General features: G+C 41.3%; 2 protein-coding genes across 4 annotated transcripts in view; both read left to right on the top strand.

The window, feature by feature from the left end:
• Nucleotides 1-5,593, top strand: part of myo10l3 (myosin X, like 3) — a 54,676-nt gene extending 49,083 nt beyond the window's left edge. The window contains exons 34-41 of the mRNA XM_072397153.1: nucleotides 258-381; nucleotides 1,082-1,379; nucleotides 1,478-1,685; nucleotides 1,819-1,955; nucleotides 2,151-2,274; nucleotides 2,372-2,827; nucleotides 3,483-3,674; nucleotides 3,847-5,593. Coding sequence (XP_072253254.1) covers nucleotides 258-381; nucleotides 1,082-1,379; nucleotides 1,478-1,685; nucleotides 1,819-1,955; nucleotides 2,151-2,274; nucleotides 2,372-2,827; nucleotides 3,483-3,674; nucleotides 3,847-3,951 — 1,644 coding nt within the window. The 3' untranslated portion in view covers nucleotides 3,952-5,593. The remainder of the gene's footprint in view (nucleotides 1-257; nucleotides 382-1,081; nucleotides 1,380-1,477; nucleotides 1,686-1,818; nucleotides 1,956-2,150; nucleotides 2,275-2,371; nucleotides 2,828-3,482; nucleotides 3,675-3,846) is intronic.
• A 609-nt stretch (nucleotides 5,594-6,202) lies between these two features.
• LOC140319494 (small ubiquitin-related modifier 3) lies at nucleotides 6,203-12,792 on the top strand. Of its 3 annotated transcripts, XR_011917961.1 has the most exons (8): nucleotides 6,203-6,385; nucleotides 6,661-6,716; nucleotides 6,835-6,943; nucleotides 7,440-7,542; nucleotides 8,207-8,272; nucleotides 8,563-8,609; nucleotides 8,715-8,785; nucleotides 9,028-9,474. XR_011917961.1 is itself a non-coding variant. In XM_072397151.1 (7 exons), the coding sequence occupies exons 1-7, from the start codon at nucleotides 6,280-6,282 to the stop codon at nucleotides 9,069-9,071; spliced, it is 531 nt and encodes a 176-aa protein (XP_072253252.1). In that variant the 5' UTR covers nucleotides 6,203-6,279; the 3' UTR covers nucleotides 9,072-9,474. The 3 variants fall into 3 exon arrangements, 2 of the variants coding, with proteins under 2 accessions (XP_072253252.1, XP_072253253.1); XM_072397151.1 differs by lacking the exon at nucleotides 8,715-8,785; XM_072397152.1 differs by lacking the exons at nucleotides 6,203-6,385; nucleotides 6,661-6,716; nucleotides 6,835-6,943; ... (1 more) ...; nucleotides 8,207-8,272; nucleotides 8,563-8,609 and adding exons at nucleotides 10,990-11,118; nucleotides 11,278-11,349; nucleotides 12,435-12,792 and having other exon boundaries at nucleotides 9,028-10,471.
• Nucleotides 12,793-13,445: the final 653 nt, after the last annotated feature.

The raw sequence follows: 13,445 nt of genomic DNA, 5'->3' as shown, positions 1-13,445 counted from the left end.
AAGGGCTTATTGTAAACTGAATTCTTTTCAGTCATGCAAACCTTTGGCAGGGACACACTGTGTAGTAAAGTGAGGTACATATACTGTGTGCTGTGTTCTTCTTTCAGTATCTTATATTCTCTCACTGTACATTCAGACATTTCCTTGGATTTGCTGCAGTGAGAATGTGCATCTGTGTTGTGTTACATCTTCTTACCAGACACACGATTAGCAAAATTTTTAAAAAGAGTCTAATCTAGTCCTCTGTATGTGTCCAGGAGAGCAGTTTGAATGTGGAGGCTGTGGAGCAGACGTACTATAGGAATCCCATCCTGCGATACACCCAGCATCCTTTGCACTCCCCTCTTCTACCTCTGCCTTATGGAGACGTCAATGTTCACTGTGAGTATTCTGCCCTGTGGCCCCAGTTTGGTGATACCAGATTGGGAAACTAAATCCCTTAAAAGAAAACTTAAAACTTATATTTAATTTGAAAAAGAATGACTATAAAAAAAATTAATGTTTTTCATAAAAAAATATGGTCCACAGCTAAAGAACAGATACTTTTTACCACTGCGTTTCGTCACCTTTAACCAATTCCGGGAAGTGAGAGAACTCATTTATCTTGTTTTTTGTGTAATAATGCAGTAAATGTTTCATTACATGACAGGTTTCTACTTCAGGCAATCTAATTTAATATCTGTACTGGCATATGGAGTTATGCTGTTGTACTGTATGCAGAATGCGTCTGAAATTGGCTTCCCTGGAAAACATTGTTGCTTGGAGGCCTGCATATGTTCAGCATTAATGGTGCCTTCACAGAAGTGCAGGTTACCTCCACTGTCTGACCAAATGCACCTTAATATTTCGTCAAATGGCTTTTATCACAGCTGTCATTGGGCGAGAGGCCGGGTACACCCTGGACAGGTCACCAGTCCATCACAGGGCCACACAAAACCATTTGCAACTTATGTTATTCTAATTGTCCTTCATTAAGTAGTGGAGTGTGATCGAATAAATGCTAAAGGGCTTTGATATAAGTACACGGGGAAAGTAGGTATCAATCTTGATTATTCATTCTTGCCCTCTCTATTTCTTCCAGTGCAAAAGGAAAAGGGTTATACCAGCCTGCAGGATGAGGCTGTGAAGATTTTCAACTCGCTGCAGGAGATGGAGGCTGTGTCAGACCCTGTGCCAATCATCCAGGGAATCCTGCAGACGTGTCAAGACTTGAGGCCATTAAGGGATGAGGTTTACTGTCAGCTGATCAAACAAACCAATCATGTCCCGCACCCTAACAGTCCTGCCAATCGTGCTCACTGGCACCTCCTGACCTGCATGAGCTGCACCTTCCTGCCCAGCCGAGGCATCCTGCGCTACCTCAAGTTTCACCTGAAAAGGTACGCACACGTTTGGACGAAGCGAATCACAGAAATCTACGCTGGTGAAAGACTAACAGTTGGCTGAAATGTATGTTCTGTCTGTGGGTTTCTCTCAGAATTAAGGAGCTTTTCCCTGGAACAGAAATTGAAATGTTTGCCCATTTCATTGGGGAGTCTCTTAAGAAGACCAAAGCCAGGGAGTTTGTTCCTTCCCAAGAGGAAATCATGGCGCTGCTTACCAGACAGGAAATGACCACCACAGTCTACTGCCACGGGGGAGGCTCCTGCAAGATCTCCATTAACTCTCACACCACAGCTGGAGAGGTAAGCGAGCTGCAGTCACTGCTACAGAAGCTATTTATCTTTTATGGATAAATTTTTTGGTCTGGCAAGAGCAAAAAAAAACATATTAGTACACACTTAGCATGTGGCTGTAATTCAACCTTTCTTTGTTGAGGTGGTGGAAAAGCTGATCAGAGGTCTGGCAATGGAGGACAGCAGGAACATGTTTGCGCTCTTTGAACACAACAATACTGTCGACAAAGCTGTGGAAAGCAGGGTTCTCGTGGCTGATGTTCTGGCTAAATTTGAAAGGTATGTTGGACTTTGTTTTTCACCAGATAATGAATTATTTAATCCCTTTTTTTTCCCCGATCTCAGTTATGATTTCAACATCCTAAGAGTTACAGAGAAAATTGTGTTCTGAAGGTGATATTGACAAGAAGATACTGTAATAAGATTAGACAGAGACAGATGTGTAAGTGACAGATTTATGGCTTTCCTCACCAGACTGGCTGGCAGTGAGGAAGCGGGGGATGAAGGCCAATGGAAACTGTATTTCAAACTCTACTGTTTCTTGGATGTGGAAAGCATGCCTAAGGAAGGAGTGGAGTTTGCGTTCATGTTTGAGCAGGTATGTTTATATGACTGCGCTCCATTTTATAGAGTCTTTGTTACATGTATTCCAGGTGTTGATTGTTTTTTTTTTTTAATTTTTTGCTCCTCATCAGGCCCATGAGAGTTTGACCCGGGGTCACTTTCCTGCGCGTGAAGAGACCCTGCAGCACCTCGCTTCTCTGCGTCTGCAGTTCCTGTATGGAGACAAAGTCCGGGGCACATGGAGCCTGGAGAACGTCTACCCCGTGGGCCGCTTGCGCAGTCGTATCCTGCAGTTTACCAAGGTGGGTGGGCCCTCAGGGTCGGGCCAAACTCTTGAGCGTCGGAGAACCAGCTTCCTGGATGGCACGCTGCGCCGGGGGCTGAAGACGGGCTCCATGAAGAAGCAGCGTATGGAGGAGGAGCAGATGCTGGAGATGTGGATAAAGGAAGAGATGTCTGCCACCCGGGCGAGCATTGTGGAGAAGTGGTCCCGCCTCAAAGGTCTAGACCAGCACCAGGCCATGCTCAAATACATGACCATCATCAAGGAGTGGCCTGGATACGGATCCACACTGTTTGATGTTGAGGTATGTTCGCTGAGGCTTTAATCACGACGTGGAATTGGTTTTATTGTTACCAGAAGTGGTCATATGGGCTCCTTTTTTTAACCAATATTTGATCTTGCATTCCTGTGTGCAACCCGCTGCAGTTACTTTAATGTGAGGAGAAAACTGACTTGGTTCGCTGCACTTTTTGAATGTTATTAATAGCCAGTACAGATTTTTTTTGTCATATTGACGCATAAATGTGGAAAAGTTTTTGTGTCATTTTGCGGAATTCTTTCCTAATTATCAGGGGCTGGATTCTTATACCACTAAATATTTAAGTGTCCCTGGGAACCTCTCTACCAATAGAGCTTCCTTAATCCGTCACTGTCCGAGGCCCCTCTCATCATACCACATACTGGAACAGTCATGTTTCACTATATAGACTAAAAACAGGCTGCTATCAATGGGACTTTGATTTAGATCTTCACCCGATCAGGTCAGAAAAGAATGGCCAAAGTGTCTTGGGTTACATTTTCTTATGCCTGAGAACAGAGCAGAAAGTTTCCTCTCAGACTACATGATATAAGTGACACCAAAAACATACTGCCCAACCCCAGTCATAAAATGAATTGGTGCAATCTAGTTTACAAGTTGAGAATCAGCCCATGAGAGTCACATGTTTGTGTCTTTACAGTGCAAAGAGGGAGGATTCCCACATGATCTCTGGTTGAGTGTGAGTGCTGAGAATGTGTCCGTCTATAAGAGAGGAGAGCCAAAGCCTTTGGAGACCTTCCCATATGAGCACATCATCTTCTTTGGTGCTCCACAGCCCTGCACTTACAAGATCACAGTGGATGAGAGGGAAATGTTCTTTGAGACACCACAGGTAGACCTATCTTATAATCTTTTAAATATTTGTTGCCGGAAACAATGTTTTGCAGCGTGAGGGGGGGCTCACACTCTTTCTCAAAGAGAACCAACAGTTCAGTCGGTCCTTATTTTTCATACATGCTAACTCTGCTAAAATGTTCCCCATTTTCTGATCTGTTCATTGGTAGGTCGGAGAGATCACGAAGATCATGAAAGCCTACATAAACATGATCGTGAAGAAGCGCTGCAGCGTGAAGTCTGTTTCCAGTTACGGAACCAACTGGATCAGATGATTCACTGGATAGGAAACGACGCCTGCTCGGTGACTATAAACCTGGCCCATAACTCGCGTGGAGAGGAGACGGAGAAGCGAAAAAGAACAAATGACTTCAGCTGAGATTGTGTGTCGACGGTTTTGACTTGAGCTGCATTGCAACACGGACAAAGTTTATTCAGAAAGACAAACTTTGAAAAATACACAATGTCCATCCAGAGCATCGTTAAATCTCCCAAGTGTTGCTTCCCTCTGTGCAGTCTCCAAACATGTCCCCTGCTCTCTACACGTACACTGGTCCTTTCCCACATGTAACTTGAAAAGAAATTCAGGTATCTTCACAAGATTCTGTTTCAAAGTCAGGAGAAGGCTAACAGAGCTTATGCACTCTGAAAGCCGTTTGCATCGAAATTTCCAAAGTTTCAAAAAAAAAAAAAATTCTCCCCAGCATCCCAGAATCTATATGAATGTGTTGCCGTGGCAAAAACACACTGACTGAGTGGGCACCTTTATTTAAGTGTTTTTCCTTTTGTCTGTAGAAGATTGAGGCTCAGTGTAATGAATGTTCTCCTGAATGGAGATTCCCTCAGGTTATTGCTGAAAAAACGGTCCCCTATCTTGCCTTATTTAAACATTGCATCGACTTGGAGAGAAATTGTGGCCTTGTGGGAGCTGAATATAAACTGGTGTGTGGTTATTTTCCAATGTGTGCTGTGGAAGCACGTCTCTAACACGAATAGAGAAAACGTTTTTCTTAAGTTAATGAAATGCAGCAAGTAAGGAAATTCGATCAGATAATCCATTGCATCACTGGAGATACAATATCTATACACTCTTATGTCAAGGTATTGATTATTAAAATCAGTCCGAATATTTGTGCTTCTATACCAGAAGAAGCATTCTGTGTTGGGCTGATTGTATGTGTGAGCTGAGTGGATGTCTTTTAAAACTAGCCAAAACGTAGGTTTAAGGATGTTTAAGAACGTATGTGGTCTTTTTGTCCTTTACCAATGTCAACAGCCAGGTCCTTTAAAAGAAGCCAATCCAATCAAGAGAATAAGAACAGAGAAAAGACGCGTGTGGTTGAAAAGCGCAGATGCTGGCTTGTTAGTTTTTGTCTTATTTGCGGCATTTAGGGACGCAGAAATTTACATGAGTCAACGATAGACCATTTGTCTATAATTTGCTCTTGATTATCTCCATTTTGTGCCGTGTTTCTGATCTTCTGTGACTGTTAGAAACAGAAAAACAAACAAAAAAAAGCCAGAAGTGTGTTGCCCTCAGCAACCATGTTGCTCAGTTCCTGTCATTGCCTCACTGACCAGAGGAGGGGTTCTCCCCTGTTAGGTCAGCGTAAATGTAGACAAAGGAGCATATTTTGCCCAATTTACAGTATAGCTCTTGATTAGGATAATATGATCTCAGCATAACAAGCTTAGTATTTACCTCACATTATTTCACTGTCTTCCATTGCTCTCCAATCATTGTCACCTTGGTGCTCTGGTCAGCTGCCGGCGGCCACACCAGAGACTGATCTTGCCACTGATGATGACTGTATTTCTGAGATTTCCCGATTGTTTTGAAGAAGAAGAAAAAAAAAATCAGAAAATGTTTTATATCAGAATTTAAAAATGCTTTAATAAATTATTGTATTTCAAAAAGCTGTTTGGTGTGATCTCATCTTTTATTGTATTTTCTATTTTACCACAAAAAAATGTTTGATTTTAAGCCAATACCAGTGCTTCTAAATGTCTGTCAACATTTCTTTATTCGGTTATTTTCTGGACGATATTAAGAAAAGGAAAGAAAATAAATCTAACTCATTATGAAAGGATTTATTTGCTTTGTTTCCCCATCTCATGTGAAGGCCTTATTTGTGTCATAAAGTCATAAAGTATAACACTTTTATACAGTAGTGCAGTATATATGAAGATGCACGTGGGGTGTATCCATTCTGCTGAGTAACTTGAGAATTTTAAACAACTGAAGTCTGAAAATGGTCCATCTTAATTTATCTGCTGATTATATTTAGGGTTATTGATCAGAATATGTCAAATGACTAACATTTTCAAGTCCATAGTGCGGTGAAAACAACAGGCAACTATTGATATTTGCTTTTAAAATGGAGTGAAGTGGTCTGAAAACCAGCTCAGTGCTGCGTGTGTGAAGGCTTTTGTTTTCTCTTTTACCACACTATCATCACTGAGATGTATCACTCCGCAGCCGTTCCATGACACCAGCGTCAGGAGTTCGTGACGTCACCCCGCGTAAACCCGAGGTCCAGCCCTCGGTTTGACTCCACTCAAACCTTTTCTCCACGCAGTTGAGGGTCCTCGCCCGTACCACCATGTCCGGGCTTTTCACATCTCCCGCATCTTTTCTAGCTCTATTTTCGTGCTGGGCTCTCATTTCCGCAGCAGAGGCGCAGACACCAACTCCTTCTCCAGCTCCTGGTAAGTTTTCTGCGCTGTTGTGCTTTGTTTCTAACGGTCACAGTCGGGTCAGGAGGTTGTCACATGACATCACCAGCAACCAAAGAAGCAAAGATAATCAATCTCGACTCGGGCTTCTCCTTTTAGCCTCTTAAATTGGTCATATTCCCCAAATAAACCAACCAATCTTATTGTCATGGGTCTTCTCACTCGTTGTAAACTCAGAGGACAGTGATAGCTGGGTACATTTAGGAATTTGTTGTAATGTTAAATTCTTCATTCCACATCTGTTTCAGTTCCTTGTTCTCTGAAGTCCAACACCAGCTGTGATGAATGCCTGCAGAATGTCGCAGTAAGTTTCCCACAACTCAGCCATATACCGTTTCCAACTAGTGATGTGTTGTCATGGATCTAAAAACAAACTAAAAAAAGTTCTTGGGTTTTTTTTTTTCGCCCTCTATTTTCTGCAGTGTTTGTGGTGTATCCCCACCAGACAGTGCATTGACTACCCGGTGAAGAGCATCCTGCCCCCCAACAGTGTTTGTCCTCTGAATGATGCACGATGGGGGGTTTGTTGGGGTAAGACTGGTAAAACATAATCAGCGATGCCAAATCTGGATATACTGTACGGTGCATGCGGTTTCTTTAATGGGGTGAGAGCATAGGGCAAAAGTAACTGTTCTAAATAAAGTGTTATGTCAATCCATACATTATGCCAAAATTCTCTGGTCACTGGTCTGGTGCTCCTATGTCTTTTTTTTTATTTTGTTGTAGAGGCTTGGGCTGTGGGTTGAAGAAAAAAAAGTCTATTTGAAGACATTACCCACAAATGTAGGAACTTGTTATGGGACATTTTAAAAGGTCAAATGATTAATGAATAGAATCAGTCATGTAGATTCATGGTAATTACTATGCCAGATGTTCCAAAGGGTCTTTTGTTAGTTGGGTAATTGGCCACAGATGAACAATAACCAACAGGATTCAAACCATCTCTTTCTGATTGAGATGATAGGATTTTTGCATCCTGGCTACTTGCGATTTTGATCAAGTGTGTTTTTCTGTCTTGGTTTTCTAGTTAATTTTCAGATATTGATCATCTCAATGTCAGTTCTGGCCGGTATCATCATACTTGCTGTTCTTGTCTGCTGCTTCTGCTGCTGCAAGTGTGAAAGAATCGGGTAAGCTTTGAGTCACAAGAGGCGCTGACGGTGAAATATGGTTTAACGGAGGAGGAGGAGGGGTGTTGGGGGGTGTGGGTGGCGCTTTGGAGGGAGTAGTGGGACACAATGGGTTGTTATTCTGTAAGAGTAGGCTGATACCGCTATCTCCAAAGGACTGTTGGAGTTTAGCTCTGTAAAGAACTTTCTCCGCCTGTCGATTATATGCGTGAGCCTCGTATAATACCGAAGATTGTGGAGGAGATTTGAACTTATTGTGTCTGGATTCAGCCAAATGTTTGACCATCTTGAGACCTGAAGTGTCTTTTAAGAAAGCATTCTGAAACCTGAGCAGGGTTTGAAAGTACCATCTTTGAACCTGATGGTTTTTAAATAACCTGACAGCACTGAAAAGCTTATAGTGTAAAAAATCTAGCCTTTGCTTTATTATCCAACAAAAAAAAAAGAAAAAACAATCATTAAAGTCTTTTAACGATGTAATCTTAAGACACGCTCATATCATGTGACATGAAAAGAAATGAAACACCCGAAAGGGATGCAAAAATATTGCATTTGATCCTAGTGGGTTACTCTGGAAGCAATGCAAAGTTTGCAAAAGCAAAGCAAAAGCATATGTGTGATGAATGCTGATGTAAATATGTGACCCTTTTTTTTTTTTTTGTAGGAACAAGAGTGAAGATGCGCAGGTGGCGCGACAAACTCGGGCGAGGAAGGCTCGTCAGAAAACGAGGTGAATGTCTGTCTTGTGGTGTCCTACACCGTATAATTTTGACTGTACTCAACAGCATGTTGGATGATTATTAAGCATGTATTGTTTCTCCTGGATTAACATTTTAGACACACTCAGGTATTCAAAGTACACGCCCCTTTTGTTGAGTTAAATTTGTCAGTTGGAACTTCACGGATCCAGGAACACATCAAAGCAACACTTTGTCTTGATTCCTCACTCATTATTCACACACAATCGGCATGGGTGCCGTCAGCGTTCTCTAACAACTTGCCTTTGTTTCTTCTTCTCAGGAGAACGGAGATGCAGCTGAGGCACGATGAAATCAGACAGAAATACGGTGAGACCGCGTCTCCTAAATGTGAGGTTTAATGTGCAGTCAAATAAATGTAAATCTGATGTATCAAAAAGGGATGTGTTTATTATGTCTTTTTCACTCATGCAGTGCGCCAATAGTAAAAAAAAAAATGGAAAAACTATCAGTTCATTTGGTGGATAGAGCAAGAAGAATAAAATGTGAGTAGAAGAAGGAATAAAAAAAATATGTAAAAGAAGTTTGTAAAGAAATAGAAAGGGAAAAAAACATAAAGCTGATCATATACTGCCATCTACTGGAGAAAAGTTGCATTCTGTGTACCTGTTAGGCCAGGAAAATTTTTTTTCTTTAACCCACATTTTAAAGTATCCAGCTATCAAAACAACTCTTTTTTCCTAGTTCTTATTCCTACTTACCGTTTCTTCTCAATTGTTCTTTCCAGGTGTGGCAAAGGATAATCCATACGCCCGTATGGACGATCACTAAGAAGAATCTCAGTGATTTCTTAAGATGATCTTTTGATGCCAGTAATAACAGGATACTGTCCAAAAGTATCTTACGATAAACTGTGATGATCTGGATTGATTTGAGTGTTACCACATTTTGAAAAACACGTTCATTACCTAATGTTTGTACTTTATGTGTAAATGCTGCTCTCTGTAGAGATGAAAGATTAATCATTTAATTCCTTGATTTGAATTTAAGTGATTGTTGAGCTAACATGGTTTTCTATCCTTAAAGGAAACTAGTTGTAAAGAAGAACATGCGAAGACATGTTGTGATCCACCGAGAGGCAAATGTTCCTGTGGTATTTTGCACAACATGCAGTACTGTAACATGTAACAAAGTCCAAAGCCCATTAAATTCTTGCCGGGTTTCTTTTTATTAACTTGCAAGTTTGCTTTAATTTTGCATTAGCAATACTGTTTTGCTTTCAGTCATGTTGAAAGTTCCACTTTTTTCCCTTTTAAACGGTTCTTATAACATTTTATTTGACCTCCCCATCCCCCCCGAAAATCAGATATCTGTGCAGCCAATAAAAACAGATCGTAATCTTAAATTTGAAAATTCTATGCAGAAAACTGTTCTTTGTTTTTCATTTTTGATTTTACATGTGTGACTTTATGTTAGGAGACAAAAAAAAACCAAACAAGACTAACTTAATCTTTTAATCCTTACTTATTTTGCAAAGGCGGAACTTTCCCAAATCTGCACTCTGCTTCCACATCATCAGCTTAGCTGTTGATTTAAAAAAAAAAAACCACAAACCACAGTTGGCTAGAAGTACATTTCTGACCATATATACACACAGTGTAAATTAAATGTATTCATAAGAATAAACCTTTCCTAAATCTGCCACCTAATCCTGGAAATAAGGCATGTTTCAGTTCTTTACAACCTTTTGGGGTCTAATGTGTTACAGTAGGCCTATATTATGAACTTAAATGAATCTTTCAGAGAGTAGTTTATATCTTATCATACAAAAGAGAGGCCATGTTTTTTATTCTTTTTAACTAGTGACATATCTGCTTTGACTTTGGGTATCTTTCATGACTTGCGTTGACACTGTTTTAGTTCATTATCATTTCTTAACGTAACCGTTACGTTAAGTGTGAAGCTCTTGAGCGACTCTGGCACAGTTTTTTTTCTTTTCTCGCGGGAGTGCGCAAGTTTCCATACGCGCTCACGTATCCGCGGCCCCGACAAATAGAGCAGCACGTGACCGTTTTGGTCGAATTACATTTCAAATTTTCGGGCGGTGCGCGCTCTTGCTCCAAACGAAAGAGCCGGAGGAGCCGATAACCCGCTTCAACACCTATAGCCTCTACTCCTCGTTAGTAATAGATACCCGAGAAAGTAGCAGAATGTCTGAAGAAAAGCCAAAGGTCAGTAGTGGGCTTCCCCCGCCGAGCATTTTAGTTATCGTTGGCGTTAAGCGTTTCTGATATCTGTTGGAACTTAATGTTAGCATGTCGTGCTAAGCTAGCCCTGCTTCCAGGCTACAGTCACCCCGTTTGAGCGGGTAGTCGAAAACAAAGGTTTGCGGATATTTGGGCTTTAGGCGCATAGTTTGGTGTATTTGGCGCTTTTACATAGTCAACATTCACTCCTGCTTCACACCGAGTTACTGTTTAGCAAACACTGTTGGCTAATGTCGGTATGGGAAATAGCAGATGAAATTAATTGTTCGTGTTTTTTCCGTATTATTTGCGCCATTGTTGCACTCTGCGCCACTCTGAACACGGACTAGCTTGCTATGCTAGCCCATGCAGGAACCGAAAGCGGTGCAGAATTTTGCACCTACCTCCAGGGCTGTCCCTGTAAATCTCCTTGGCTGGGTTTAGATCAGCAGCTGTTTCGGTGGCTGGTGTGTCGTTTGTGCTGATGACTGCTTTTGTTGCAGGAAGGAGTGAAGACGGAGAACGACCACATTAACCTCAAGGTAGCCGGTCAGGACGGATCGGTGGTTCAGTTCAAAATCAAAAGGCATACCCCGCTCAGCAAACTAATGAAGGCATACTGCGAAAGACAGGCAAGTTCACCCTGGCAGGCTGAAACGTAAAGCGCCCATTCCCTGGAGAGATGGACTTTTCAGCCGGCATTGCAAAAAACGTGTCGACTGTTTTTGTTTCTATAGTAAATGCTGAATCTCTCCGTGTATTGCATCTGATGTCTGTTTTGTATCTTGCAGGGATTGTCGATTCGTCAGATACGGTTTAGGTTTGATGGACAGCCAATTAATGAAACAGACACGCCTGCACAGGTTGGTGAAACACAATCCAGCATGCTGCAGACTGACGCTTTCACCTGGAAGCATTGGTGTGCAGAATTGTACTAAAGGCATTACCATTTACTTCCTCATTGGGTCTCAAGAGCTGGCAGTACAGGGTGTAGTTGAACGTAAAGATTTCAGCTTCAATGCTGCATATTAATTAAAGCAATTCTAAATATATATAGAAACAAAAAAGGCAGAAGGCGGCCTGAGCTTGCATGCCTCCTCCAAAAGCGGATTAAGCTCTGGATCTAGAGCCTGGCTTGCATCTCGAATTGTGACATGCTCTACTTCTGATAAAAATAATTGTCACGCAAGTTTATCTCTAACTTTTTTTTTTGCATAACTGTTGCAGAGTGCTTTTTTTTTTTCTTACTGAAGACCAGGCTGTGAAAAGCTGTTCAGTTTCGTGTGTGTCTGCTTCACCAAGAAGTCGTGCACCCGAAGCTCACTTTGGTCCTCAAAAAAGTGAAGCTTTTTGGGCTGTCATTGAATGACGCAGCCAGAAAGTTGTAAAAGTTGAAGGTAACTTGTAGCCGTTGTTTTTGTTTGCACTGTGTTTGGCATTGGAAAGTATAATGTTCAACGTGGAGCTTTCAGACCTTTTGACGTAAAATGACCTCAGCATGCAGCTGTGGCTTAAGTGATTTTATTTGCATTTCAGTTTAGACGATGTTAAACACACCTGATGGTACTGAGCTGTCTCCATACTCCAGTCATTGAGAAAAAAGCACATCAATTTGTTATATGCTCCTAATGAGCTTGCTGCTCTCCTTGGGATCTCTTCTAAAACTTGTTTGTGATTTGTGACCTTTAAAGTAAAGCGCTGTTTGATACGATCATATGTTGTGACACATATTTGTCATATAACAGAAGCACTTTGATTGTCTTGCTTATATGTCCTCTATAAACCTGCTGTGTAGCCCTGTAAGATGTGTTCTGTGCAGCATCGTTTCTGTTGCTGCCATCATATAAGGATCTCTACAAATCTTTGCTCATTAAGAGCATTCGGAGAAAACTGTCCGTACGTTTCTCTTGTGCCTTTAACTAATGTGTAACCGTGCTTTTTGTTGCAGCTGGAGATGGAGGATGAGGACACTATTGATGTATTTCAGCAACAAACGGGAGGAGTCTACTGAGTGGCTTGTGGACTGTTGATAGAACGTCACCATATTTTTTTAATGTTGCATTTGTTTATTTCTGCTTCTTTTTGTCCCTTTATTTTCCCCCTTTATTTTGAATTCCTTTTTTCGGTGCTTGGCTTAAATGTCAGGCCGTTTATGACAAAAACATTTGCTCATTGGGGCTCAATCTTGACTGAGGTGCAGGATGGCCTCTTTTTTTAAATGTGTTTTATTCACCTAAATGGATGATTTTAAAATTGTCCAAGGCAGGGACTCATCTCAAATCAGACATGCTTTGTAATAGGGAGAAGTGGTCCTGTGATGAGGCGCCGTCCCTCCTCTCCCTCTGCCTGCATGTCTACTGCGTCATACGCTGAATGACTGCTTTTTGTTTTTCAAAGTGTGGTAAGCGTTCAAATTCAGGGTTGGGCTGAGCTATTTTAACTGAGGTACATGTTAGGATTCTTGTATGTGGAATGCTCCGGTGATAATTGGCCATAGGTGGTAGCAGTCGTTCTGACATCTTGCATAACCTTTTTTTTTTCTTTCTTTTCTTTAAAAAGAACATTCAAAGATAACTTAAGTCCATTTCCAATTTACCATTAACAAGCAAAATAAGTACATGTAAAGATCAAATATGGACCCTTTTACCCGTAAAAGCTGATTTAACTGAATGGTGAATAAAGTACAAGGTTTCTGGACCAAAAAAACCATTGGAAGGGTTGTTTTTATTGAAGTGTAGATGTAAAAGTTAACGTACGGTATATTGGTGTCATACTTCATACTGTCGCACCTGGGAGAACCGTGTGTGCGCTGAATTGTTTCGCACCCGTTCAGGACGGGGACAAACCAACATTTAACTTTATGTCGATCTTCCTATGAGGTTAAATATTTCTGTCGGTTTTACACACACACACACACACACACACACACACACACTCACTCAGTCATTCATACTGTGCT

This window comes from Leuresthes tenuis, unplaced genomic scaffold (assembly GCF_036924035.1).
Source record: "Leuresthes tenuis unplaced genomic scaffold, fLeuTen1.0.hap1 SCAF_12, whole genome shotgun sequence".
NCBI lineage: Eukaryota > Metazoa > Chordata > Actinopteri > Atheriniformes > Atherinopsidae > Leuresthes > Leuresthes tenuis.
This window is presented reverse-complemented; position numbering and strand designations above follow the sequence as displayed.

What these genes read in the sequence shown, in the direction of transcription:
- LOC140319494 (XM_072397151.1), top strand. Translation starts at nt 6,280, where the DNA reads ATGTCCGGGCTTTTCACATCTCCCGCATCTTTTCTAGCTCTATTTTCG. An exon ending in TGCAAGTGTGAAAGAATCGG is followed by an intron (nt 7,543 to 8,206) that starts GTAAGCTTTGAG and finishes TTTTTTTTGTAG; the next exon opens with GAACAAGAGTGAAGATGCGC. An exon ending in AAGGCTCGTCAGAAAACGAG is followed by an intron (nt 8,273 to 8,562) that starts GTGAATGTCTGT and finishes TCTTCTTCTCAG; the next exon opens with GAGAACGGAGATGCAGCTGA.